This window comes from Trichosurus vulpecula, chromosome 9 (genome assembly GCF_011100635.1).
Source record: "Trichosurus vulpecula isolate mTriVul1 chromosome 9, mTriVul1.pri, whole genome shotgun sequence".
NCBI classification, from domain to species: Eukaryota; Metazoa; Chordata; class Mammalia; order Diprotodontia; family Phalangeridae; genus Trichosurus; species Trichosurus vulpecula.
This window is the reverse complement of record NC_050581.1, coordinates 79,138,352-79,164,209: the sequence shown is the minus strand read 5'-3', so window position 1 is coordinate 79,164,209 and position 25,858 is coordinate 79,138,352. Positions and strand designations below refer to the sequence as shown.

General features: G+C 42.4%; 1 protein-coding gene across 1 annotated transcript in view; it reads right to left on the bottom strand.

Annotated features, from left to right (window-relative positions):
• Positions 1-25,858, bottom strand: part of GSG1L (GSG1 like) — a 344,786-nt gene that overhangs the window by 51,198 nt on the left and 267,730 nt on the right. Inside the window, exons 4-5 of the mRNA XM_036739585.1 lie at positions 13,872-13,983; positions 7,523-7,690 (exon numbers count right to left, since the gene is read on the bottom strand). Of these exons, the coding sequence (XP_036595480.1) occupies positions 7,523-7,690; positions 13,872-13,983 (280 nt within the window). The remainder of the gene's footprint in view (positions 1-7,522; positions 7,691-13,871; positions 13,984-25,858) is intronic.

Below are 25,858 nucleotides of genomic sequence, written 5' to 3'. Positions count from 1 at the left end.
CTCTCCCTTCCCTTCCTTTTCCCCTCTTGCTTGCTTTCTCTGTCTCTCTTGTCCTCCTCTCCCTCTTTTTCTCTCTCCCTGCCCTCTCCCCCACCACCTCTTTTCCTGATTTTCTTTCTTCGCCCCTTTTCTCTCTTTCTGCCCTCTCCCTCCCCTACCTCTTTTTCTGATTTTCTTTCTCCCTTTTTTTCTCTCTTCCTGCCCTCTCTTCCCCTCCTTTTTCTGATTTTCTTTCTCTCCCCTTTTCTCTCTTCCTGCCCTCTTCCTCCCCTTCCTCTTTTCCTGATTTTCTTTTTCCATTTTCTCTCGTCTTGCCCTCTCCCTCCCCTACCTCTTTTCTGATTTTCTTTCTCCCTGTTTTTCTCTCTTCCTGCCCTCTCCTTCCCCTCCTTTTTGTGATTTTCTTTCTCCCCCCTTTTCTCTCCTCCTGCCTTCACCCTCCACTTCCTCTTTTTTTGACTTTCTTTTTCCCTCCCCCCTTTTTCTCTCTCCCTCCCCTCCCTCTTTTTCTGACTTCCTTTCTCCCTCAACCTCTTCAGATCCTTTCCATCATGCAGACATCCTCAAACATGTAGACACCACAGAGATTAGTGGTCCTCTCTAATACCCCATCACCTAATGATGTACTTAATGCCAGAGACTTCCAGTCAAGAAAACAAGTTATCCTTTAAATTACTTTTTACCTTTTAGATGAACACAATTTATACTTGAGAATAAGCACTTATAAAGAAATTATGAAAAAAGTATTGGATTTCAAATCAGGAGATGTGGGTTGGAATACTGGTTTTGCTACTTTTTACCTCTGGGCCCTTGGGAAAGTCACTTAATTGGCCTGGTCAGGGGGTTGGGCTAGATGACCTCCCAGATCCTGTCTTGATCTTTCCATGATCTGTAAAAAGCACACTTTGAAACTCTGGGGGCTGGTTCTGATTCTGCCTCTAAGTAATTCTGTGACCCTGGCCAAGTGTTTGGCCTCTGTGAGACTCAGGATTCTTATCCATCAAATGGAAATTATAAAACTTGCCTTCCCTTTCTCTCGGGGTTGTTGTGAAAATGAAATTAGACTCATATATTCACAGACAGAACTAGAAAAGACCTTGGAGATCATCCGGTCTAGTTTCCATATTTTACAGAGAAGTAACTCAATATCATATCTCAACAGAGAGGTGAAGTGGTTTGCTTGGGGTCACACAGCTACTAAATTGCTGGCAATATGTATGAAATCATTTTGAATCGTTAAGCGTTTCTTAAAAATATGAGCTGTTTCTTGCCTTGAGAGAGCAGAAGGAGTATCACAGAGATTTTATGGCTGCAAATGGAGAGTCAGCACAGAACTAAACCAGATTGTAATGCTTGGCAATGAACAACGTTAGCACCACTTTCAGATTCTGCCCCCTCTGTCTATGACTAGCTTGACAACCTTGGGCAAGAGACTTGACTTTTCTTTCCTGATCTCGGCTTCCTCCTGTGTAAAATGAGGGCGGATTGAACTAGATTCTCTCTAAGGTCCCCTCCAGCTCTGAAATTTCATGATCTTCTCACTGCTCTCAGGCTGGATTTATCTCCGGCTTTGGGGTGGGCTCAGAGGACATCTTCCAATAGCTTTCAGAATCTAAATAAATCCTCCAGGGAATCCCTGGGATTGACTGTGTGTTTCACAGCTGCCCTGAGAGCCAGACAGCTGGAAAATGAGGCAGCTGGAATATTCCAAAGACTATGATCCCTTTAAACATCGAGCTAGTCATGTTAGGGAGGGGACAACAGCAATTGGTGACCCAGTTGGGAGGCAGGCAAGAGTGAGAGCCACAGGGCTCACTAAATAGTTAGTTATCCCAAATGGCCTATATTCACATCCTACCCATATCCTCCCGCCTTCCTCCAGCTTGTTCTAAGACTGCTGATGCCTTCCTCTTCAGAGTAGAGACCCAAGAATGGAGGGTCATAGTATAATGATCCACCCAATGCCCTGCCTTTTTATCCCTCAACCTTTAAGACCTGGACCACTTAACTCCACCCACAGTCTAGGCTCAGCCTCTCCTCAGGCTCTGGAATCAGGCCTAGCCTTGGGCAGGGGGAACATAAGGAGTCAGAGAAACATAGATTCATAAAATTTAGAGCTGGACAGGTCCTTAGAGACCACCTCACTTTAAAGAGAGGGAAACTGAGTCTCAGGGCAGTTAAGTGACTTGTCCAGGGTCTATCTTTGGAATTGATTAGCTGTGCATTACACAGCTGCCCCAAAAGCCAGACAACCAGAAAGCCAGAATACTCCACACTCCACACTTTAAACAGAGAGCTAGCCACATTAGTGAGAAGACAACTGATAGGTGTCTGAAATTTCAAGTCTAGGGCCCTATCCAAGATGAAATACAACTTAATGAAATGCACAATGGTAGAGTGAAAAGTCCACTGGAGTCAGGAGAGAGCTGGATTCAAATTCTAGCTCAGACATGGATTTCTTCTGGGCAAGGCACTCCTCTCTAGACTTCACTTTCTGTCTCTATAAGACAGGGGTAATAATACTTGCTCTACCTACCCTGCAGGGCTGTCGTGAGGAAGGTGTTCTGTCACCTTTAGAGCACCAGAGCAATAGACCCTCTTTCTGTTGTTAGAGCTAGTCCTTGCTTTGAGCTTGGTTTTGCTTCCAGACAAAGGGCCCTTTTTTAATGGCCCTGGGACCAGCCCAGTCCTTGTACAGTAGTTCTGATAACTGGGACCCTGTTTCTTCCACTCCTGCCTAATACAGCAGTTCCTGCAAGGAAAAGTTTCCTCCCTTGGGCTGCCCTTTTCCCCCTCTGTGGGTTAGCTCTATGCCCAGAGTTGAACCCCAAGCTCCATGCTTGGGTCCCAATGGTTTGCTATGCAAACTCTCTGCTGCTTCCTGCCTGGATGCCTGTCCCTTACCTTACTGTACCTCTGCCCATCTACTGGAAGCTCTGCCTGCTGCCAGCTCAGCGAGCTTCTGACCAATAACCATGCTCATGCCTGGCTCTCCTCTAATTGCCTGCTGCTTGGAGAGGTTCAAATTCTCTGCCTATCTCTGTGATTCCATCTGTCTACTGGGTCCTGCCCCACCCTGCAGGTGAAAACCAGTCTGAGCAGGGGGAGATGTCCCTCATGAGACAGCAGAATGTCATGGAGAGCCAGAGAATCTGGGTTCAAATCCTGGTTCTGCTACTTATTATCTGTATGACTGTGAGAAAGTCATTTCAACTCTTTGGTCTTCACTTTCCCTACTTGTAAAAGAAGGTGGGAGCAGAGGGGCTTTAGGCTCCCTTCTGGATCTAAATCCTATGCCCCCTTGATTTCCCTGTGGTCACGTGTGTGCAAGACCTGCATGTACCAGCAATAAGGGGAAAATGCAGAGAGCACTGTGGTGTTAACCCTTTGTTCCAACACAAGATACTTTTCAGAAGCTTAGTTGTTGTTGTTTTATCCCAGAGGTGGTCTGCCCCTCTCCCATTTGGTGCTGATGCTCTGAAGAGTCCCGAATAGGCCCCCTGCTAAGGGGTAGGTCTATTCGCCACATGGCCCCTCCCTTATTCTCAAGTCTCCGTTATAGAATCTCATTTATTTTTAAAGAGCAGGACAAGATGAAAGTATCTGAAAAATGCAGAGGCTACTCTGTTCTACTAGACAGGATTCTTAATCTGAGGTCCATGGAGAGATTTCAGAGAGTCCATAAATTTGGATGGGGGAAAAATTACATCTTTGTTTCAATAGAATTTATTTCCTTTGTAATCCTATGTATTTTATTTTATACTTTTAAAAATATTATTCTGAGAAAAGGTCTACAGCATTCACTAGACTGCCAAAGGAGTCTGGGGACACACAAAAAGGTTAAGACACACCCCCACCCCCATCTAGAAGCTAGAAAATGTAAAGGGGAGTCATCTTGTATCTTGTATCATTGCCATCTGAAGCCACATGCTGGCCCCCATGGCAAGGTTTGGGAGGAAGGGGTATAGTTAGAGGGATTTCATTCTGGTGGATACCGATGGGTAATCATAAAAGCTTAGCATTGGAAGGGAATTTAGAGGTCCCTTGGTTCAGCTTCTCCCTCTGTGCAGCAATCCCCCCCTAGCATCCCTAAAGATGGTCATTCAGCTTTTGCTCAGATGCTTCCAGTTTAAGAGAACTCTCTACCATTAAACTAGTTCAGTGCACTGTTAGACAGTTCTAATTGTTAGGAAGTTTTATACTGAGCTGAGATTGGATTCTCTATAACTTTCACCTATTGGTTCTGCGTCTGCCCTCTGAAGCTACAAAACAAATCTATTTAGTCTTCCACAGGACAGCCCTTTGAATGCATGAAGAAGCTAGAAGTCTCCCTATATCTCTTCTTCTCCTAGCTCCATACTCTTTCCTTAATTGTTTCTTTTACGGCACAGTGTCACTATTCTGGTCGCTTTCCTCTGGGCATGCTTCAGCTTGTCCCTCTTAAAATGTGGTGCTCAGAAGACGACACGACACCCCCTCCAGATGTTGCCTGAAAGGGACAAGAAGAGCAGGACTATAACCTCCCTCACCCTGTGTACTTGAGGTCTATGGGTGCAACACAGGATGGAATTAGCTCTACTGCAGCCATACCACCCTGTTGGCTCCAATGACAGGAGAGGGAAGAGGGGACACTGGGGCCATCTTCCTTGTGCTGGCTGCTGGCTGCCCTGTGGGTACAAGAGCCCAGTGGCCTTTCACGGGAAAGACATGATTGAACAATACAGTATAAAACCATCTCCCATGTCCCTTTATTCTAAGCTTTTTCATGCATTCAGGAGGTGAGTTATCTGAATTTTTGTCCAAAAAACAAGAACTGTTCCAAATAAAATAACTTTTGAATGGCGATGCTGTCCCAAAGGTCCTGGTCTGCTTGTGATCAACAAATAATAATCCTAATGTGGACTCGTGTTTATGTAGCATTTTATGGTTTACAAAGCAATTTCTTCACAACAACCCTGTGACATGATTGTCCCCATTTTATGGGTGAAGACACTGAGGATTAAAGAGAAGAAGTAATATGCTCAAGATCATGGTATTAGTGTCAGGGCCAGGCCTCAAATCCCATAGACCACAAGATTCCAAATCCAGTGTTCTTTTTGATGGAATCTTAATAAAGCTGCCCTCAGCCTCAATATTCTAACTTCCTTCTGGGCCTCACTGAACAGCAGTTATGTCCTGATTTAACCACACAATCTGGCTTTAACCATACCACAGGCCCCCAGACTTAATAGTAGGATTCATTGAACAGCAGGTCCACTGCCCCCCCCATCAACTAAATATCCTAACTTCCTCATATATGCCTCACTGCCCCACTAGAACGTCAGGCGTGTCCACAAACCAATGCCCCACTAGAAAATCAGGTGTCTCCATGTGATGGACTGCCTGTAGCTAGCCACCACCCCCAGACCACTCCTCATATTTCCCACAGAAACAACAAGTGTGTCCATGCACTCAACCACAACCGTCCATCTAATCTCAGACAGGACCACAATAGCTGGCCAATCAGAAAGCACCAGGATGCTCAAGCAGGATGTGAACCCCAAAACAATAGAAGAAATTTTCCCTTAGTAGGCACCTGCGTAGTAACGGTAAAGAACTGTCCGAGAGTAAACTTATGATATAGAGAGCCTTATTATAATATCATTATCGTATATTAATGCCCCCAAATAGGTTTTTCTGTATGTATTTTGGGGAATCACATGCACAGTTCCACTGAGGCTAAGACCCTTCCCCTATTACCTAATCCTTTGACAAACCCCTCCTGCCTTTTTAATATTCATAATTTCTGTTGTGAAATCAGCATCATTACACTATAAAATTGCTTGTCTTGTCTTACTAAAGCTGCCAGTTCCTCTTGGAACTCAGCCTGCTAGAGAGCATAATCCTTAATAAATGTCTTTGCTTGGACTGGAGGTGGTCTGAGTCTGAATTCTTTGAGATGACCCCCACAACACACCATGAAACCTCAACATTTTGACTACCACTTCCTTCTTAGATTCATCAGCTCAGTCCCTTCTTGAGGGCACTCTTCCCAAAGGAATGTGAATTTTGATCACTGAAACCTCACAAGATATCTTGGGGTTCATGGGCTAGATTTATTTCTTAAGGGCCATGCCTTAAACCCAAATACACTCTGCATCTCACTGATTGGTCAACAATGGATCCTAGGTCAAGCCCCACTTGGTCATCTTTTAGGCCCTGATTTAGGTCAGAATGAAAGTAAATAGCAATTGTTTCTGTTTTGGCCAGAAACCTTGAGGGTCTTCCCCTCCCAGATTGATTTTTTTAGACTAAGTAATAGAGACCATTCTCTGCTTCATGTCTTACCTAGCCTTAATCACTGATTGGGCATTGCTTCAGTCAAACTGAGACTTATTAAAGACCTTAGCTTAAAAACACCAATGTCTCCCACTGCATCCAGGGTCCTCTTGATCTATATCTTGTCACTAGACCCAGATGGCTCTGGAAGAAAAAGTGAGGTTGGTGTCTTTGCACAGCCCTCCCTCACTCAAATCCAATTCACTTGCATGTCATATCATCACCTCCCTGATGTCATAGTCTTCTTCAAAAATGAAGGATAAACAACGACAACCACCCCCCTTCTGCAGAAGGAGGGGGCTTTGCTCTCCAATGGGTTCTAACCACGATGCCCTGGCAAAAATAGTAACTTAATAGTGTCAAGACGTACAATTCAGCCTGACCTGTTGTTTCAACAATCTGGCTAGCAGCTGTTGTGGGCGGGTGAAAGACCAACATAAGCCCAACAACAAGCACACTACCAGCATGCTGCAAAAGCCCAGGTTCTTTTGATCTGCTTTACTAAGGAAAGCAACATTAAGGGCTTGACAAGCTTACTTTAATTCAGCATACAGATACCATTCACTTAGTTCAGGGGGAAAATCCAGCACCCTGAACTTCGGAGCAAAATACAAACAAATTGCAAACATCGGCAGACAGACCTTGTCTGATTCAAATCCCAATACATCGTTACCAGAGTTTAACAAAGTCCCAGCATCCAGGTTTATGAGCTGGAGGGCTCTTAGCTACAGCTGCCCAGAGTCTCCACGCCACCAAGAGTGAGAGCCCCGAGCAAATGGCTCTGTCTTTTCTTCTTATACCGTTTCAGACGTCATCAAACATCATCTGAATGACCAGAACTTAGGCTCCTATGATTGGCTCTTGAGTTAGCACCTCCCCTTAGTACCCTGGGAGCTTCACACTCACATAAGCTTAGCACCTAATAGGGGTTTGGGCCTGGGACTTAGCACCTAGTAAGACTCAATGAAATACACTGAATTAATCAAAGGAAACAAAAGCCAAACAAACTCTTCAAGGGCACTTGGTTGAACTGAGTGCTAAGAGCCCATTTTGCTTACCAACACACCTGTACTGGCCTGTCTTTCTGAGAGTATCCAAAATCTTTGAGTGGGTGGATTTCCTGGAATTCTCAGAACCAACAGTAAGATCTGTGACCTCCTTCCCCTGACCATGCATTGATGCACCACATCTGACCCTCACTGACCTTTCCCGGAAGTATTTGATGGCCTCTGGGTCAATGAAGGTTGGCTCCTCCCGGAATCCCTGCTCAAACACTTTCCGTTTGTGCCGGAACTCGATGACAGTCTTGGTATAAGAGTTCAACGTGGTGACTGAGGCTGCCATGCAGCATGTGAAAGAACCCCAGGCCAGGCTGCAGAAAGAGAGACAGAGGGAATAAAATAAAATAAAGAGAGACCATGGTAAAAGAAAAGATTAAAACATCTAGGGCTGGAGGAAAGGGGAACCCATCTGGTTGATGGCTCAAAAGAGCCACTCCTGGGCTTTGTTACCTATTTCTCTTTATCCCCATTTCACCTTTCTTTCTCAGAAATTCATAGATTCATATATGATTGGTAGAAGTTGAAGGGCCATTAGAGGTCACCTAATCTGCTTTTTGTTATACAGATAAAGAAACTGAGGTCTGGAGCAAGGTCTAATCTACATTGTACTGTACTTTTGGTGTCAAGCTGACAACAAGAAAACATGCTTACGTTCCACAACTCAGAAATTTGATGGGAAACCAACTGGCCCATGTGCATTTGACAAAAAGTCATACCTACCACATGACTGTATTCAGCCAACCATGGAGAGACTAGGAAAATGTAAAGGGGGGGTATATGTGCCAGAAAAAGAATACCCACTTAGTCAAGAACCAGCATCAGCTATTCCCTGGTGTTCTGGTCTAAGCCTAAGAGAGACATTTATCCAAGTACCTCCCCCCTTCCTGTAGGAGCTAGGATCCTATCTCTTATTGTCCTGTTATGTGAATCTATGCACTTCCTTCATGGTTAGTCCACGAGAGACCGGCCACAGAGAAACATCTTGTTTATGAGTTCCTTATAGAGCATGGACACCTGAGTAGACTAGAACCTGCTAGTCTTTGTCTATCTGTGGGTGGTAGAAAAGATACTGGCCTGATCTGACGGCCAGGGATGGTATCCACCATTGAGATGATGGCATCCACTAGGCTAACTGGGTTCTTGACTGAAAGGGTGGGTCTGTGTCTCCTTCTACCTCTTCTCTTCAGGAATGACAGTTGAGGGAAAAGGCAGCATCCTTGAAGTTGGGTACTACTAGTGGGGAGAGGGATAGTGTTGAAAGTATAGGTTGCTAATGGGGTTGAGGGGGAGGGTGATGAGATGAGCTGGTTGCTTTCCCTATTTTCCATCCTGATGAGCCATGGGGGTTGAAGGGGCAGACAGGAAGGAAGGAAGGAGGTGTGGCCATGGCAAATGGACTGGAAATTAACTTTGAAAAGCTTCAAGATTGAACCAATTCAGTTGTTTTCAGTCATGTCCTATTCTTTGTGACCCCATTTGGGGTTTTCTTGGTAAAGACACTGGAATCGTTTGCCATTTCCTTCTCCGGCTCATTTTATAGATGAAGAAATAGAGGCATATAGAGTTAAGTGACTTGCCCAGGGTTACACAGCTAGTGAGTGTCTGAGGCCAGATTTGAACTTACTATGAATCTTTCTGACTCCAGGCCTAGCACTCTATCCATTGTGCCACCTAGCTGGCCAAGATTGAATACTTACAGACAAATACAGACTAGCAGGACTTGGTTTCTCTATTCCCCCAGGAATTCAAAGAGAGTTTATATTTATATTTGTGTTTGACAAAAAAAAATCATGACTGAATGGCTGTAGATGTTGGCCCCAGGCCTTCTACTTTCTCCCTAGGCCCCATTTCCTGGGTTTGGCAAGTCTGGAACCAATGGAGACTCAATATGTCAAGGCTTGCTTTCCTTCCTGAACTTACAGTCTCTCCTGTAGCATAGTTGAATATTATTCACCAAAACCGGATAGCCTGAATGCAGTATCATACCAAAGAGATGTTAGAGATCAGAAACTGTGCAGATGTTCAGGGTCAAGCAAGGGGGAGTGCTTTCTCCAGCTGGGAGGTCCAGATTAGTCTGCAGGTAAGTCACGAATCTCTGCTGTGGTTTTGTTTTTATGCAAAAGGATAACAACACTGGCCTGCCTCAAGGGAGATGAATTAGATAAAGTGCATCCCTCAGTTTCTATAGTCCTGTTCTAGGACAATAACTACAGACTGATATATTTCAAACTGCTTTAATAGGCCTTGGATTTTTATAGGAGAACACATTAATGGATTGCCTTGAAAAGCTTTCCTTGCTTCAATTCTGTAAGTGAGCTAATGGGGTAAACACATTTGGATGCTAAGCCATGTAGGGAAGCATGGTGCTGGGGCAGCTCTTAGCCCCCAGGGAGGTAACTAATCTGCTGCTTCTCCTGGGTAACTAGAGGGCTCAGAGAGGATAGAGGTAGGAAGAGATGGGGTTTAACACAGCCGGAATCTGAAAAGAGCACAGGCAATGGAGAAGAAGCCACTATCTACTGTGCCAAGCACTTTTTAAACATAAAATGGCACAGCACAAATTATAGCTGACATTTATTGGAGAGGTTTTCGGTTTATGAAAACATTTTCCTTATAACAATTCTATGAAATAGGCATAATAAGTAATATTATCTCCATTTTACAGAATCAGAGAGGCTAAATAATTTAACCATCACATTGCCAATCATCCTTGAGCTAGGTCTTAAACCCAGGTCTTCTGACTTCTAATCCAATATTCTTGCCATTAGACTATGATGGATCTCAGTATTGTTATATATTGCTCTATTCACCACCATCACAGATATCAGCTATTCAGTATGGTGTGACCTCGATAAAACATACATTCTTGTAAAGATGAGACTGGTGCTAGTCAGCTGATTAGATTGTAAGCTCCTGGAGGGCAGGCACTATCTTTTGCCTCTTTTTGTATTCCCCAGTACTTAGCACAGTGCCTTGCATGTAATAGGAGCTTAATAAATGTTTGTGGATAGAATTAGAAGACCTAGGTTTGAATCTTAGTTTCTACTTATGCGACCTAAGACAAATCATTTTACCTGTCTAAGCCTCAGTTTCCTCATTTGTAAGATTACATTTGATTATTTCCAATGCCCCCTCTAGCTCTAAAAACTATAATCCTACAGCGAATGGGGCCGAGAATCCCCAGTGCAAAAGAGGTCAACCTGGGGTAAACTGGAGGAAATCGGCAATCACTGGGAAGTAGCCAAGAACCAGGGACAGATGGAAGGTGAAAGAGAACACCTAGTCCAAGGAAAGAGAAGATTAGATATCACAGAAGGGTTTTAACTAGTGCCTCCCCAGTTCAGCGCAATTAGGGCCAGAGGGGAGCCTGTTCTGGAAGAAGCTCATAAGCACAGATCCAAGAGTCTTCGGACAAGATGATGAATGGGCAGACACAACTTACGAAAAGGATAGGAGGGGGCTGAAACCAGACTTTGAGAATCTGAATGTCTTTCTTACCAGGAGAGGCTGCTTTGGTGCCCTCATATACAAAGCTGATCTTCTTCTTCATGGTCAGCAGAGATCATAAGTTGAGTTGAATTTTTCTACTACTGGGGATGGGTTTGTACTGAGCCATCCACGTACCTCTCGAGACCAAATTCATGCATTCACAAGCAAGCTGGCAGGGAATAAGATTGCAGTCCTGACCTGGGGAAGCCAATGCTTGCATTCTCACTAGCCCTGCCCTCCTAAAGAACATTTTGCTTCCTTCATGAAATCTGAACATCAACATTTTCATTAGAATTGCAGCTTTTTAGAATGTTAGCCTTGGAAGGGACCTTAGGGATCATCTCATCTACTTCCCACATCTATCAACTTCATTTGGCTATCACAGAAAGCCCTGGCCTCATTAAGAGTCAGAAAACCTGGGTTCAAATCCAGGTTCTACTACATACTTGCTATGTGACTTTGGAGCATGTCATAACCATGCTGAGTTTCAGTTTGCTGACCTGTGAAATGGAGATTGTGATAATATTGGTGTTACCTACCTCACAAGATAGTTGTGCAACTTTGCAGAGTGGGAAGGGTTACAGAAATGAGGAACCTGAGCCTCAGCGGAGTGAAGTGACTTGTCCCATGTCACAAAGCCAAGCTGGGTTAAAACCTGAACTGAGGTCTTTCAAGGCCTAGCCTTCATTTCATAAACCCTCCACCGCTAGGAAGTGTTTTCTTTCAATCCTTTAGCCAAATGTTTACAATTCTCTTAATCTTACTTTCAGCCAATCCCTTCTCATGGGACTTGGGGTAGCTAAAGCACTGCATCTTGACAAATGGCCCCACACATATTAAACAAGAGAGATGACATAGCAGATCTCTGGAAGAACCCCCAAATGCGAGCTTTCTAGAGAGATGAGAAATGGTCCAAATCTATCTTCTCTGGGCCTCAGTGACAGGGAGAAATATATCAGCCCTAACACATCCCCACTCACTCAAGTCTGTACTATGAATAAGTCAAAAGGGAAGTTGGTGACCCACAACAGGAGAGGCAGGAGGAATGGGCAGGAATCCTTTCATCTCTGCCCTCCCTCTCTAGAGGAAACATTCTCTGCCCCAGAGAACAAAAAGCCTTCCTCAAGAATATCAACGAAGGGGTTTAAGACATTGGGGCTTTTTGAGTGGGACAGCTACCAGCTCCTCCCATCTCCTGCCCATTCCCAAATGTAGAATGACTCTTCAATGTTGCTGAAGGGCTTTGGGTATCCCAGGACCCACATCCTTTACCTCTGAGTGGGGATGGGAGGAGAAGACTCCAGTGAAAAGATCAGAGACCACAGGCATAGAGCTGGATAGGAATTGAGATGTCCTCTAATGAGTCCAGCATTTCTTAAACTGTGAATCGTGAAACATTTGGCAACAGTAAAAGGTTTCTGAATGCACACTAACCAAAAATTAATTAAAAATCAAACACATGATGAATCTGAGGTGTTTCTGGCAGCACTTGGCCGTGCTGCATCGGGCAACTGCAGCCTTGGTTCTGAACACAAAGCGTGCCCACTTTGCACTGTGCATGCCCTCAGGCCATGCAGCACCAACAAACACTGCCTAAATGGGGGAAGATGTCAGGAGTACAAAAAGTTTAAGAAGCCCTGCTCTAATCCAACCCCTTCATTTTAAAGATGAGAAAACTGAGTCCCAAGGAATTTAAGTGACTTGTCCAAGGTCACACAGTTTGTAAACGTCAGCAGGGGGCTTTGCCTACATCTGACTCCCTCACATCTGCCAAAGCTCTTTCTCCTAAATCACAGTTTAGAAAGCTAGATGTTTTGGAAGGAACTTTCATAATTGGGTCCAATTGTTCTTTTTTTTTATATAATTTTATAAATAGGAAACTGAGGCCTTGAGAGGTTTGGTGAATTACCCCAAATCACACAGCTAGTTAATGGGGAACTGGTATACAATCCACTGGCTTGGTTGGAATGGCTAATTCAGGAGAAGGCAGAAGACCTAGGTGGCAGAGCCAGCTAAAGGCAGTGCATGCAAGCCTTGATAACAAAATGGTCTGAGCTTCAAGGAAGTAGCTTCAATCAGTTGCTTGGCACTATCTGCATTTCAGCTTCCAAATGTCTCACAGATCCTGTAGACTTAAACTTGCTAATCAGCCACTGGCTCACCTTCTCATCTTAGCCCCATAGATCTCCTCTCAACTGGGGTCTCTCCTCTGCTGCCTCAGGTAAGCATTTCTTTTCTCCCAACATTGGTGGCAATGGTCACTAATTACTGGCATATGCTGGCCTTCCCTTGGGTGGGTCTTTGGGACTGGGTCTTGTGATTCCAAGCCCAGGGTGCTTCCACTATACAGTATTCAAACTCAGTTGGACTCTCTAAGGCTATGAAGTGACCCCATTTTGGGGCTGGAGGATGTGGTCCTTCTTGAGACATGTAATGAATGGTGGTGCCTGGACTACCTTCAGAAGGAGCTGAGATCACACTAACGAGGCAAGGCCTCTTTAAGCCTGGAGGGTTACTAGCATTTATGCAGCCTTTTAAGGTTTGCAAAGCATTTTGTCCATGCTGTCTTTGTTGGCAGGGAAACCTCCACCCACTGACTCCCTCACCAAGGAGCCACAGTCAGGGCCTTTAGCTTCCGGGGGGAGGTGAAAAGGTGGGGAGGGGTCATTGTCAACAGAAATCATATGCTCTTTCTCTGGTTTTATGGGCCTGTGACCATGCCTAACTACTCCATATGGATGATGCCAAAGCTTTCTGACCAGATGTCAAAGAGCTATGACATTAACAATGGCTGAGAGGTAAAGACACTGAGGATCCAAGAGATGAAGTGACTTTGCCCAAAGTCATTTGATTAATAAATAGCAGAGACAGGAGTTAAGCCCATGTCTTCTGATGCCAACTCCATTACTCTTTCCACTCTGACTCTCCTTAAAGAGAAGAAAAACAACCCACTCTAACATTTGCCTGAGGGAGGTGCTGTCACAAGCTGAAAAGGACACGTACCAGAAAGACCAGCCATAGTCCCAGGAGTGTGGTCTCCAGTCTTCAGGTCCCAGGCTGACCGTGACTTGGAAAACTTGAGTGTACATCATATGGGCGACCATTCCCAGGAGACCTGGAGGACAGGAAGCAAAACAAAACACTGTCAAGAAACCAAAACTCATCTCGTCTTTCTCTACCTGACAGTCTGTTCAGTGGCGCGGCATCCCCTGCCATCCTAGAATTCCTCCAGGGCTCTAGCCGTGTCTGACCAACCTAAGCCTTTCCATGCATTTCAGTGACTGACTCTGATTTTAGCCCTCTTTTATAAAAATATCCTTTTTATCTGATGAAAAACTACAAACTTCCAACTTTTGTGCCTGTGCACATGCTGTTCCTGTCACCTCGAATTCATTTCAACAAATATTAAATGCCTAATATGTGCAGAGCACCGTGGCAGGTGTTGAGGCAGATATAAAAATAGTTACAATGTGGTCCCCACCTTCGACGACACTCCTCCCCACCCCAGTCCTGGCCAATGCCTGCTGACATCCTTCATGACCCAGCTCCAATGCCATCTCCTCCTCTCCTGACCCCCCTAGTCAGGAAGGAGCTTTCTGTCCTTAGATCTCTCGTATCACCTTGCTTCTAATACTTTTATGTACTAATCATGCTCTATTTTATGTTACAGTTATTTGTACACTTTCCTTATCTTCCTCTACCATACCATAAGCTCATTGAGTACAGGAATTCTTTCTTATTCATCGCTGTATTATTCCTAACCACCACCTCCACCACCTCCAGTACTCAGAGCTATGCTTTGCACACAGTTGGCACTTATTATATCCCAGAATGAAGGCACCAGAAAGCTGGAAGGTACCTAAAAGAGCATTCTGTCTAACCTTGTTTTACAGAGGAGTTGGGGGGGGCAGTGAATAACTTGCTTAAGGTTCAAGATCCAGTACTCCTCCCTCTCTCTACCATGTTGCCCACATTGATGTGTAATAATAGTAATAATTAGCATAATTATAATAATAGGATTTACATAGCAATTTAATATTTGCCACGTACTTCACGAATGTCTCATTTTATCCCCACAACAATCCTGAGAAGTAAATGCTAGTATTATCCCCTTTTTCATAAATGGGGAAACTGAGGCAGTCAGGTTAAGGACTTGCTCAGGGTCATACAACTGGCATCTGAGGTCACATTTGAACTCAGGTCTTCCTGACTCCAAGTCTAGCACTCTACCCATGGTGTCACCAGCTGCCTCTGACATAGAGGGAGAAATTACTTCCCTGCATTCACATGTTGTGGTTACTGTTGCTGTTCAGTAGTTTCCTTCACATCCGACTCTTCGTGACCACATTTTGGGGTTTTCTTGGCAAAGATACTATAGTGGTTTCCCATTTCCTTCCCCAACTTACTTTACAGATGAGGAAACCGAAGCAGATAGGGTTAAGTGATTTGCCCAGGGTCACACAGCTACTAAGTATCTGAGGCCAGATTTGAACTCAGGAAGATGAGTCTTCAGCACTCTATCCACTGAGCCAGCCAGCTGCCCCAAACATGGTGCCTTGTCACATGGCAGCAGAGCTAAAATTTACACATAGGTCTCTGACCCCAAGTCCAGAGCCTCTTTTCATGAAAAAAAAAATGTCTATTGAATTCAATGACATCCCTCATGGAATATGTGTGTATGTGTGTGTGTGTAGGGGGGAACAAGGGGAAGGAAGAGAACAGGGGATACAGTATATAAACATGGAAGATCTGTAAGCCACAAGGAAAGAAGGGCTCCTCAGAGACTACTCTGATGCTACTGCTATAGATAAAAGTTACTTTAGTTCAGGCTCTAGTCTCTATCGTGTTCGCTGAGTCCCCATCCCCATATATCAAGGAACATACAATTTCCAGTACAGCTGAGCCCTACCTAAGCTAAAACTGCTTTCTCTGATGCAGATGAATGTCATCTGGAAGCCAGTGGACTCACATCTCTCAGTTACGTGCTATGTGCTTAAGGCCAATGAGAATACCTCAGGCTTTCCCATTACTGGCTAAGGTGCCAGTTAATGGAGTTTTTAATCTTTCTCCCTAAATACTTGGTGAATAAATGAGTGAATGGTTTGCTGAAGGGAGAGTCTAGTCCTAGGGCCTAGAGCAGATTTTTAAAAATAATTGCCCCAGAGTGGACTGAACTAGAGTAAGTATAGGGTGGCCAAAGACTTGAATGGACCTCTTTGACCCTGGCGTGAGAAACTGCTGCCTTAATGACCTAGGTGTGTGATGCCTTAGGCTCTTGGATGGGTACCACACTACAGGGCAAGCTACTTATGCTCTCTTTCTCTCTCTCTCTCTCTCTCTCTCTCTCTCTCTCTCTATATATATATATATATATATATATATGTATATATATATGTATATATATACATATATATACACACACACACACATATAAACATATATACATGTATATATATGTGTGTATGTACATGTGTACATATATCTATGTGTATATATATCCTTATGGATTCAGAGTTTCAGGGTGGAGAGGAGGGGAGGAAAGAGAATGGATTAATTCCTCCTCTCACTGCTTCTGGGCAACCCCAAATACCACCCCACACATACACTCCAGGGAGGGAAAGAAGCAAAAAAGAGCAGAGAAGGGGAGATAAAGATAGAAATGGCAGAGGATAGAATGGCAGAAGGCCATTCTGGAACAAATTTCATGTTCTCAGAAGATACCAAAAGAAGTTCAAGTCAGAGTAACATAGAATACTAGAGCTGGAAGGGAAAATAGAACATAGAATACAGAATGCTAGCACTAGAGGGAAGCTTGGGGATCACTACCCTGACTCCCTTATTTCATAGAGGGGGTAATTGGGGCTCAGACAGAGACCCTTGGTTACACAGCAGGCAAATGGAAAAGCCCGTATATAGGTTTGGGTTCTTTTAGAAATTAAAAAGTTACATTAATCTTTTTTAAAAGACCTACATGATTTAATAACATAATATAAATGTAAACGTATTTTAACATAGAAAAACATATTTCTAGATCTAGAAAATAACATTTGTAGCTGATATTTATATAACACTTAAAGATTTGCAGAGTATAGAGAATGAAGGCATGTTGACAGAGTCCTTAACTTCTTGAATCTCTGGGGTTTGAAAAGGCAATGATTTTTAGGCCTCATTGTATCATAGAAAGAACCCTGGACCTTGGAGTCAGAAGGCCTGTCACTCCAGTCTAAAAACATGGGCAAATTACTTTACCTTTCTCCACTTCAATTTCTTCACCTGTAACATGGAGATAATAATATTCATGCTACTTCCTCCACAGGATTGTTTGGAACAAAGTAGTTTATAAACTGTAAAGTGTTATTTTTTTAAGTGAATCCTTTTCATTTGGACCTGGAGCTGTGATTTCATTGGTATATGGAACTTCCAGTGAGGAAAATCCTTCTACCAATATAGATGGGCAAGTGCTCCGCAATTTTGGTATTTGAAAGCTATCTGGGGCTGTGAGATCTTAAGTGACTTCCCCCGGGTCCCAGAGACAGTATTAACACAGGAGGTCTTTGGATTCTAAGGCCAGTTCTCTGAATACTATATGCCATACTACCTCTCAAACTATTTTGTTGTTGTACGGCCATTTTTCAGTCATATCCAACTCTTCACGACTCCATTGGGGGTTTTCTTGGCAAAGATACAAGAGTTGTTTCCTAATTCCTTCTCCAGCTCATTTTACATATGAGGAAATTGAGGCAAACAGGGTTAAGCAACTTGCTCAGGGTCACACACCTAGTAAGTGTCCGAGGCCAGATTTGAACTCAGGAAGGTGAGTCTTCCTGACTCCAGGCCCAGCACTCTGTGCACTATGGAGCCACCTAGCAGCCCTTCAAGCTATTGTTATCATGACCCAAAAGCAGCATGACATAATGAATAGAGGGCTGCCCTTGGAGTCTGGAAGAACCAGGTTCACATCCTTGCCTTTGATACTCATCAGCTGTGGAACTCTCTGTGCCTCAGTTTTCCCATTTGTAAAATGAGAGGTTTGGCCTAGATGGTGTCTAAAGTCCCCTCTAGCTCTAAATCTATGATCCTAGCTTAAAACTTACCCAATATATGAAAATCTAGATTTACACAAAAGATGAATTAGGAAATTGATTGATTTATAGAAAGAAAAATTCACAGTAGGATTCCTTTAAATAGAGAGCTCCCCAAGTGCATTTTGAATGATTCAACTTACAAAAATTTGATTTACACTCATCTTTTCAGTAGCAAATGTATTTTGGAAAAGCAAGGCATAGCTATAAATCTTTGAAAATCTACAGATGAAAGAATCATTTCTAATTCATTCCTGAATACAAATCATGGACCCCGTATCTGAGCTACTGCAACTCTGCAATTAGCAGGGTTCATATTAATGAGGTTCCTCTGTCAATTCAAGAGGATCCCTGGCAGAGATACTAAAAATGAACCCACTCTTGTTAATCTTTGTCATCCTGTGGCTTCCAGATCAACCATGTCAAGGACAGAGGGGTCAAGACTTTGACACAGAGGAGACAGGGAAGAAGAAGAAACTTTGGGCTCTAGGATATAATAGGAATAAGGAAGAGATAGTATCCTGTTCTCATCAGGAGGATACACAACTTCCAGTATTTGTACCTGGCTCAAAGAAAAAGGGATGCATCCCAGTGGTCAATGTCTCCCTGCAGAGAGTTATGTAGGTGGCCATATGCTAACATGACATAATGAATCAGGAGGCATGCTTTCTCCTTTGGGTTGGTATGTGAGATGTGATGAAGAGCTTCCCAAGACAACAAATCTGACAATACACTACCCATTGCTAATGAATCATAGTGGGAAAAGTCAAACTATCTAAAGGAATGAGGAAGAGATAGGCCTCTGAGAATTATGAAGTCCTAGGAAAGAAACTAAAAGGACTGGGGTTGTGTTTTCATCACAACTTCTAAATGATGGTAGGGACTTTAGGGAAAAAAGATTGAAGTGGGAAGTAGATGGCCAACCCAGAAGATGATGTCAGCTTATAAGATTATCTTCTCGGACCTTGGTTTACGATCCTGTGAGCTGATGAGCACATATACTGAAAGCCCGAGTTTGTGGAAATTTCCAGTTCATATAGTGGGGACGTGGATGTGAAAGACTAGTAAGTGTAGAGTCAGATTTTGGAAATTCTGGGGAAAATGTTAGCTCTTTTTTTAAAAAAATTAATTTAATTATTTTTGTTACATTTTAAGTTTTGAAGTCTCCCTCCCTCCCTCCCCACCCCATACTAAAGGAGGCCACTATTTGATGCAGATTTATAAATATATGTAAAACCACACTATGCATACTTCTATTTATCAGTTCTTTCTCTAGAAGTTGATAGCATCTTCCTTCATAGGTCCTTTTTATAGCTGATTTGAGTATTTATAGTACTCAGAATAACTTGGTTATTAACAATTATTCTTCAAACAATATTGTTGTTACTATATGTGACATTCTCTTGGTTCTGCTCACTTCACTTTCCATTATTTCATGCAAGTCTTTCCACATTTTTCTAAAATCCATCAGCTCACTATTTCTTACAGCACAATGGTATTCCATCACAATCATACCACCACTTGTTTAACCATTCTCCCATTGATAGGTATCCCTCCCCGATTTACAGTTCTTTGCCACTACAAAGAGAGCTGCTATAAATATTTTAGAATCTATAGGTTCTTTTCCTTTTTCCTGATCACCTTGGGAAACAGACATAATAGTGGTACTGCTGGGTCAAAGGGTATACACAATTTTATTACTCTTTGGGCTTAATTCCAGATTGCTTTCCAAAATGATCAGATCAATTCACAATTCCACCAATGGTGTATTTATGTCTGAATTTTCCACATCCCCTCAAACATTTGTAATTTTCCCTTTCTGTCATTGTAGCCAATCTGATAGGTGTGAGATGGAAATGTTAGCTCTTAAAGCAGACATCTGAGAGTCCTTGAAGTAAGAAATCAAGCATCTTAACATATGTTGAGTCACATAGATGCCTCTGAATCCTGGGGACTGGTATGTTGAGGGGAGGTTAATGGCTAATCATCTTGCTTGAAACCTCCTTTTGTTCCATCTCTCCGAAAGGCAGAAATCTAATTCCTATGCACATTGCCTTGGTGTGATATGCCTTGAGCCCTGATTACCTTGTCTGAGGGACCATATTCTCCCATTTGGAGATGCCATCTGGGGGAAGGAAAGGAATTATGGTGATAAATACAAATGAGAGTTCTGTATTTCCATCTGGCCCATCTTTATTGCTTTCTGTCTTGAAGTGTTTATGCTAATGCTGTGTTTCATTTAATTAAGATATCAAGGTGGTAGCTGATTAATTAATTTATAACCATGCTTATTATTAATGTTGTCTACAGATATTACTCAGAATGTTCAGAGAAATGTACAGGTATAAATAAACATTCTTGCATTTTATTGGCAGCAATCTAGAGATTACCAGCATATTACCAGTATCATTCATTTATTCACTTTACAAATATTTATTAAGGGCCTACTGTGTGCAATGCACTTGTACCTGTCACTAGGTATAAATTTCTGTCCTTGAAAAGCTTACAGTGTGGCAAAGGTGAAAAGAATGTACACAGATTACCATGATACAAATTAGAATATGTGTACAAGAAGAATAAAAACTGCTCTATGTTCAGATGATGGAATGAAAATGGAGAAGAACAGGATCAGGGAAGGCTTCTTAGAGGAGATGGCATTGGAATCAGGTCTTTATGGAGAAGTATTAACGTTAAATACATGACTAAGGGGGCTCAGGAACCTGGATCTAATTGACCACAGAAATCTGAAGAAATGTGAAAAATTAAATAAATTATTCAGCATTTTCAAACAGTCTGATGCTTGGTGCTGTATAAACTAAATAGCTGGACATCTGCTTGAATTTTACTATTTTCTTCTGGGTCTTTGTCTTTATGCAGACCTGGCTCTGGTAGGCTCTGATTTTGTGCCCAGGTACAGTGATATTTCAACTATCCCTCCCCCCCCCCCCAAATGATGTGTATTCTATGTTAAAACTCTCTCCTGGTTCAGCTTTCAAAATTTCTCTATTTTAAAAAATGTTTCACAAGCTTTCTGATGACCACATTCTAGGGCAGGGGTGGGGAACCTGTAGCCTCGAGGTCACATATAGCCCTCTAGGTCCTCAGTTATGGCCCTTTGACTGAATCCAAACTTCAAAGAACAAATTCAAAAGGATCTGTGAAGTTTGGATTCAGTTGAAAGGCCACGCTTGAGGACCTAGAGGACCACATGTGGCCTCAAGGCCCCACCTCTGTTCTAGGGTTTAAAAAGTTCATCTTCACATCTAACCGGAATCTCCCTAGCTTCAATTGGAGGTAATTTCTTGCTCTTCCTTCAGAGAAGATGGGGAGCAGATGGTCAGCATCTTCCTTATAATAACCTTTCATAAGCTTGACAATTAGTGAGTCATACACTCAATCTTCTCTTCTTCAGATTAAATCATTCCAATTATTCTGACTTTTCGTCAAAGGTCCTATTTAACAATACTTTAATCATTTTCATTGCTCTTTTCTGGACACTTTCCCATTTTTCGGTGTGCCTTTTCAAATACAGAGCCCCAAATTGCATGTACCACTCTAGTGATTAATCAATTCTAAGTAAGAAATTCCCTGCTAAACTCTTGCACACAATTCTGATGAATGTCATATTGCCTTCTAATAATCACACTATACTATGGAGTCAGATTCAACTTGGGGTTCGCTATGAACCCTGTTTTTTCCCACTGTAGTTTTTACTTTTCCTTGTATAGCACCCCCCCTTCCCACTACACGTACTTCTAATATAGACTTCAGGGAGGGAGTAACATTAAAAGTGCGTGTTAAAGGATAGGACTGGTTCTTAAGTAATGGACCTACCTTCAAACCAGCATTAATAACATTTCTACAGGAAAATATTTTCTGAGTTCCAAACAACCAATTTATGAATGAGCTTTTGGAACACACATATAGAGATACTCAGTCAATCTCATCCCATTTATTGAATCTGCATAGCTCATTTTCTGTCTTTTCTCAAAAATTAACATTATCATTATATAGATGCCTCCCCAAACCCTGTCTCTAGGCATGACCTTCCTATTAAGCTCCAAACCTGCATTTCTAACTGCTTACAGAGCATCTCCACCTGGACATCCTGCCAAAGTCAATGTCAACATGACTAAAAGTCAATCAGTTATCTTACCTTTTCCCCAAACCAGCTATACCTCCTGATCTTTCTTGTTTCTGCTCATGACATTACCTACTATTTCAGTCACCCAGATTCTAGACCTTGGAATTACCTTTGATTTGTCTCTCTCCATTACATCCTGCCCCCAATTCTAACTAGTTATCAGGTTCTATTGATTTTTTTTTCTTACTCCCTCACATCTATTCCTTCCTTAATATCTTCATGGCCATCAACCTGTCCAGACCCTTGTGCCTCGACTGCCTCAATAACCTTAAAACTTATTTCCCTGACTCCAATTTCTCTTCTTTGCACTCTATGCTACAAACTATAGCTACATTAATCTTTCTAAAACAGCATTTGATGACACTATGATGTCACTCCTCTGCTGAAAAATCTTCAATAGCTCCCTAGTGTCTTCACGATAAAGGTCAATCTCTTTAACCTGGTATTTAAGTCACTCTACAATATGGCACTAGGCTGATTTCCTGCCTTTTCTCCCACTACAAAATGTCATTAGAATTCAGAAAAAGAAGACATCTCTTCCAACTGAGAGGGTGAAGGAAGATGTCATGGAGGAGGGGTCATTTGAATTGGGTCTTGAGTGTTAAACCTGTTTCCAAATCATAGCAAAGCATTTTTCCTATGGAAAACTGTGTTGAGTTGCAAACAACTGACTTACAAATGAATTTTTGGAAAACTTCCATGTCAGAGTGCCTGTCCCATGGTTTATATATAGATGTTCATTAGCAACTCTGGCAGGCTTTTTGTACAACTGGAAGTAGCTGTGATGGGCCATCACCTCTACCATGTTTTTTTCCTACTGAAATCCCCTTTTCTTTTTGAGGCCCAGGTCAGGTGCTACATTCTCTATGAAGATTTCCTTCTTATGTTCATTTCTCTCTCTTTTTTCTCTTTTCCTTCCCTTTCCTTCTGTTTCGCTTCCCTCTCTTTTCTTCCTTTTTTCTTTCCCCTCCCCCATCATTTTCATCCTTCTAATTTCCCTCTCACTAGAACCTCCAACTGTGTCTCTGGGATTCTGGGCTCTGATAAATGAGCTTTCTTTTCTTGCCCAAAATCAGGCCTTATGTCACTTCCTGGCCATTTCCAAACAATGCCACCACATGTGTTGTTGTTTTTTAGTTATTTCAGTCATGTCCAACTTTTTATGAACCCATTTGTTCTTTGTGTTTTGTTTTGATTTTTTGGAGCTTTTGGCGAAGATACTCGAATGGTTTGCCATTTCCTTCTCCAGCTCAATTTACAGATGAGGAACTGAGGCAAACAGAGTTAAGTGACTTGTCCAGGTTAACACAGATAGTATGTGTCTGAGGCCATATTTGAAATCATGAAGATGAGTCTTCGTGATTCCAAGGCCAGTGCTCTATCCATTGCACCACCTAGCTGCCCCCCCATCGTTGTGTACCCCCATTCTTTTCCCTACCTTCCAGCTCGCCTTTATGAGTTGTCTTCCCCCATCAGAATTTGGGCTTTTTAAAGGCAGGGGCTGTCTGGCTTGCTGGTATTTGTATCCCCACTACTTAGCATAGTACCTGGCACACAGTGAGTGCTTAATAAAATTTTTATCATTCAGTTTAGTTCAAATTGTCCTAAAGTATGGTGTCTGGATCCTTTGCCCCCATCACATTCTTGTATTATCCTTATTTGTATATATACTCTATCCTTCCCAGTAGAAAACAAGGATTGCATTGCACTGTTTTCCATATTTGCATTTCTAGAACTAGCGTAGTGACCAGCATGGATCCTTTACTATCTGTTGAATTAAATAGCACTGCATGCTGTAATACAGATCATCAGGTCATGGGCTCAGATCCCAGTTTTGCTATTTTCTAGCTGTGTGATTCTGGGACAAAGCACTTGCACTCTGAGAGCCTCAGCTTGCTCTTTTGAAAAATGAAGAGATTGGACAAGAGGATCTCTAAAGTCCCTGACTTTGCAGTGAATTAGACTATCTGAGATATCAAATGAAGGAATGTCAGTAAAGCACTTTGCAATCCTTAAAGCACTATATAAATGTCATCAATTTTTATTATTATTATAAGTGTAGGTTATTATCATTCATAAATCCCAACCTCAGCAAGAGAGATACTTGAGATAATAGGTGATCTTTGGGTATGGACATTTATTTGGTTATTGGTTTGTTTATTTGTTCATTTATCTATCTATTTATTTGTGGAATAATTTAAGGGAATGGAGACATGGGATGTGATTTCAAAACTGCCTGTAAAGGGAGGCAGGCAGGCCCAGAGATTAAACTACCTAAATTAAAAATAACCTCCCTTCAGAGTCTCTCTATCCAACTACCCAAGCCAAATAGCTCGACACTTCAAGGGATGGTAGAGCTACTACATATTTATTTCTGTGACAATGATAACAACTAACATGTATGTGTGTATGCATAAATGTACACATACATATACATATGCACACACGTGTGTGTATTCATAATTTTATGGTTTAGAAAGCACCGTCCTCACAATGACCCTCTGCGTTTGCAAATATTTGAGTCCTTATTTTACAGATGAGGAAATTGAAGCCAAAAGAATCAAAGGACTTAAAATTACATGTCTTCTGACTCTCAGTCCAGAGCTCTTTAATAATAACAACTGCCATTGACTTGGTATTTTAATATTTGCAAAGCATTTTTACGAACAGCTCTAATTAAAGCTTCACAACAACGCTGTGAGGTAGGTATTTCAAAGACGCAAGGGAAGACTCGTATTAACTGATTCAGAGTGAATTAAGCAGAGCCCAAAGAATACCTTATACAATAACATCGATAGCATTTAAAATTTTACCAAGTACTTTCCTTAACAAACCTGTGAGGTGGGTATGTTTATTTTTGTTTTACAGAGGAAGAATCTGAAGTTCCCAGGGGTTAAGCGACAGGCCCATCAGTCATAGAGCTAGTAAGTGTCCAAACCAGGATTTGAACCTAGTTCTCCTGACACCAAATCCAGTACTCATTCTATACTACCTCCTGCAGACATCCTGGGTCCCTATAGCACTGGACTCTAAATGAATCCAATTAGTGGGTACAGGACTGATTTGGGGGGAAACAGAAGTAGGCAATGCTTGTCTTTGGTGCTTCATGATCCTGTGTTGAATCCTTGACCCACAGGAACTTGCACTTCACTGTCCAGACCAAAGTAACTCAGTCCTCTGCCTGACCCCCAACCCCAACACACATATACTCACTCCCAAAACTTCACCATAGGATATAGACTATTGGAGCTAGATGGGACTTGAAGGTTCATCTAATCTAACTCCCTCACCTTTCTCCAGATGTGGAAACTGAAGTGACTTGCCCAAAGCCATACTTCCAATGAGTGACACAGCTGAGAATACAGTCTCTTGGCTCTTAGTCTATTAGCATTCTGGATTCAACCTTGGGGCAAGCCTGCTCTCCGCTAAGTGATAGTGGGTGGCAATAGGTTCAACAGTCAACAAACATTCTTTTAGCTACCGTTAAGTGCCTACTACATACAATATATTCTGTTAGGCATGCTGTAATGTAGAGTCACAGCCTCTGGATTGAAATTCCAGATACATGATACAGTTCTTGCCCTCAAGGAGCTTATAGTCATATAGATTATAGGGTTAAGAAGGTATGCCAAATTAATATGTTACCTCTTCAGGTAACATAATCAATCAACCAGGAAGTGTTCATTATGTGCCTACTATGTGTCAAACCCCGAGCTAGGTGCTGGGCATACAAGAATAAAGAAGGAAATAATTCCTACTTTCAG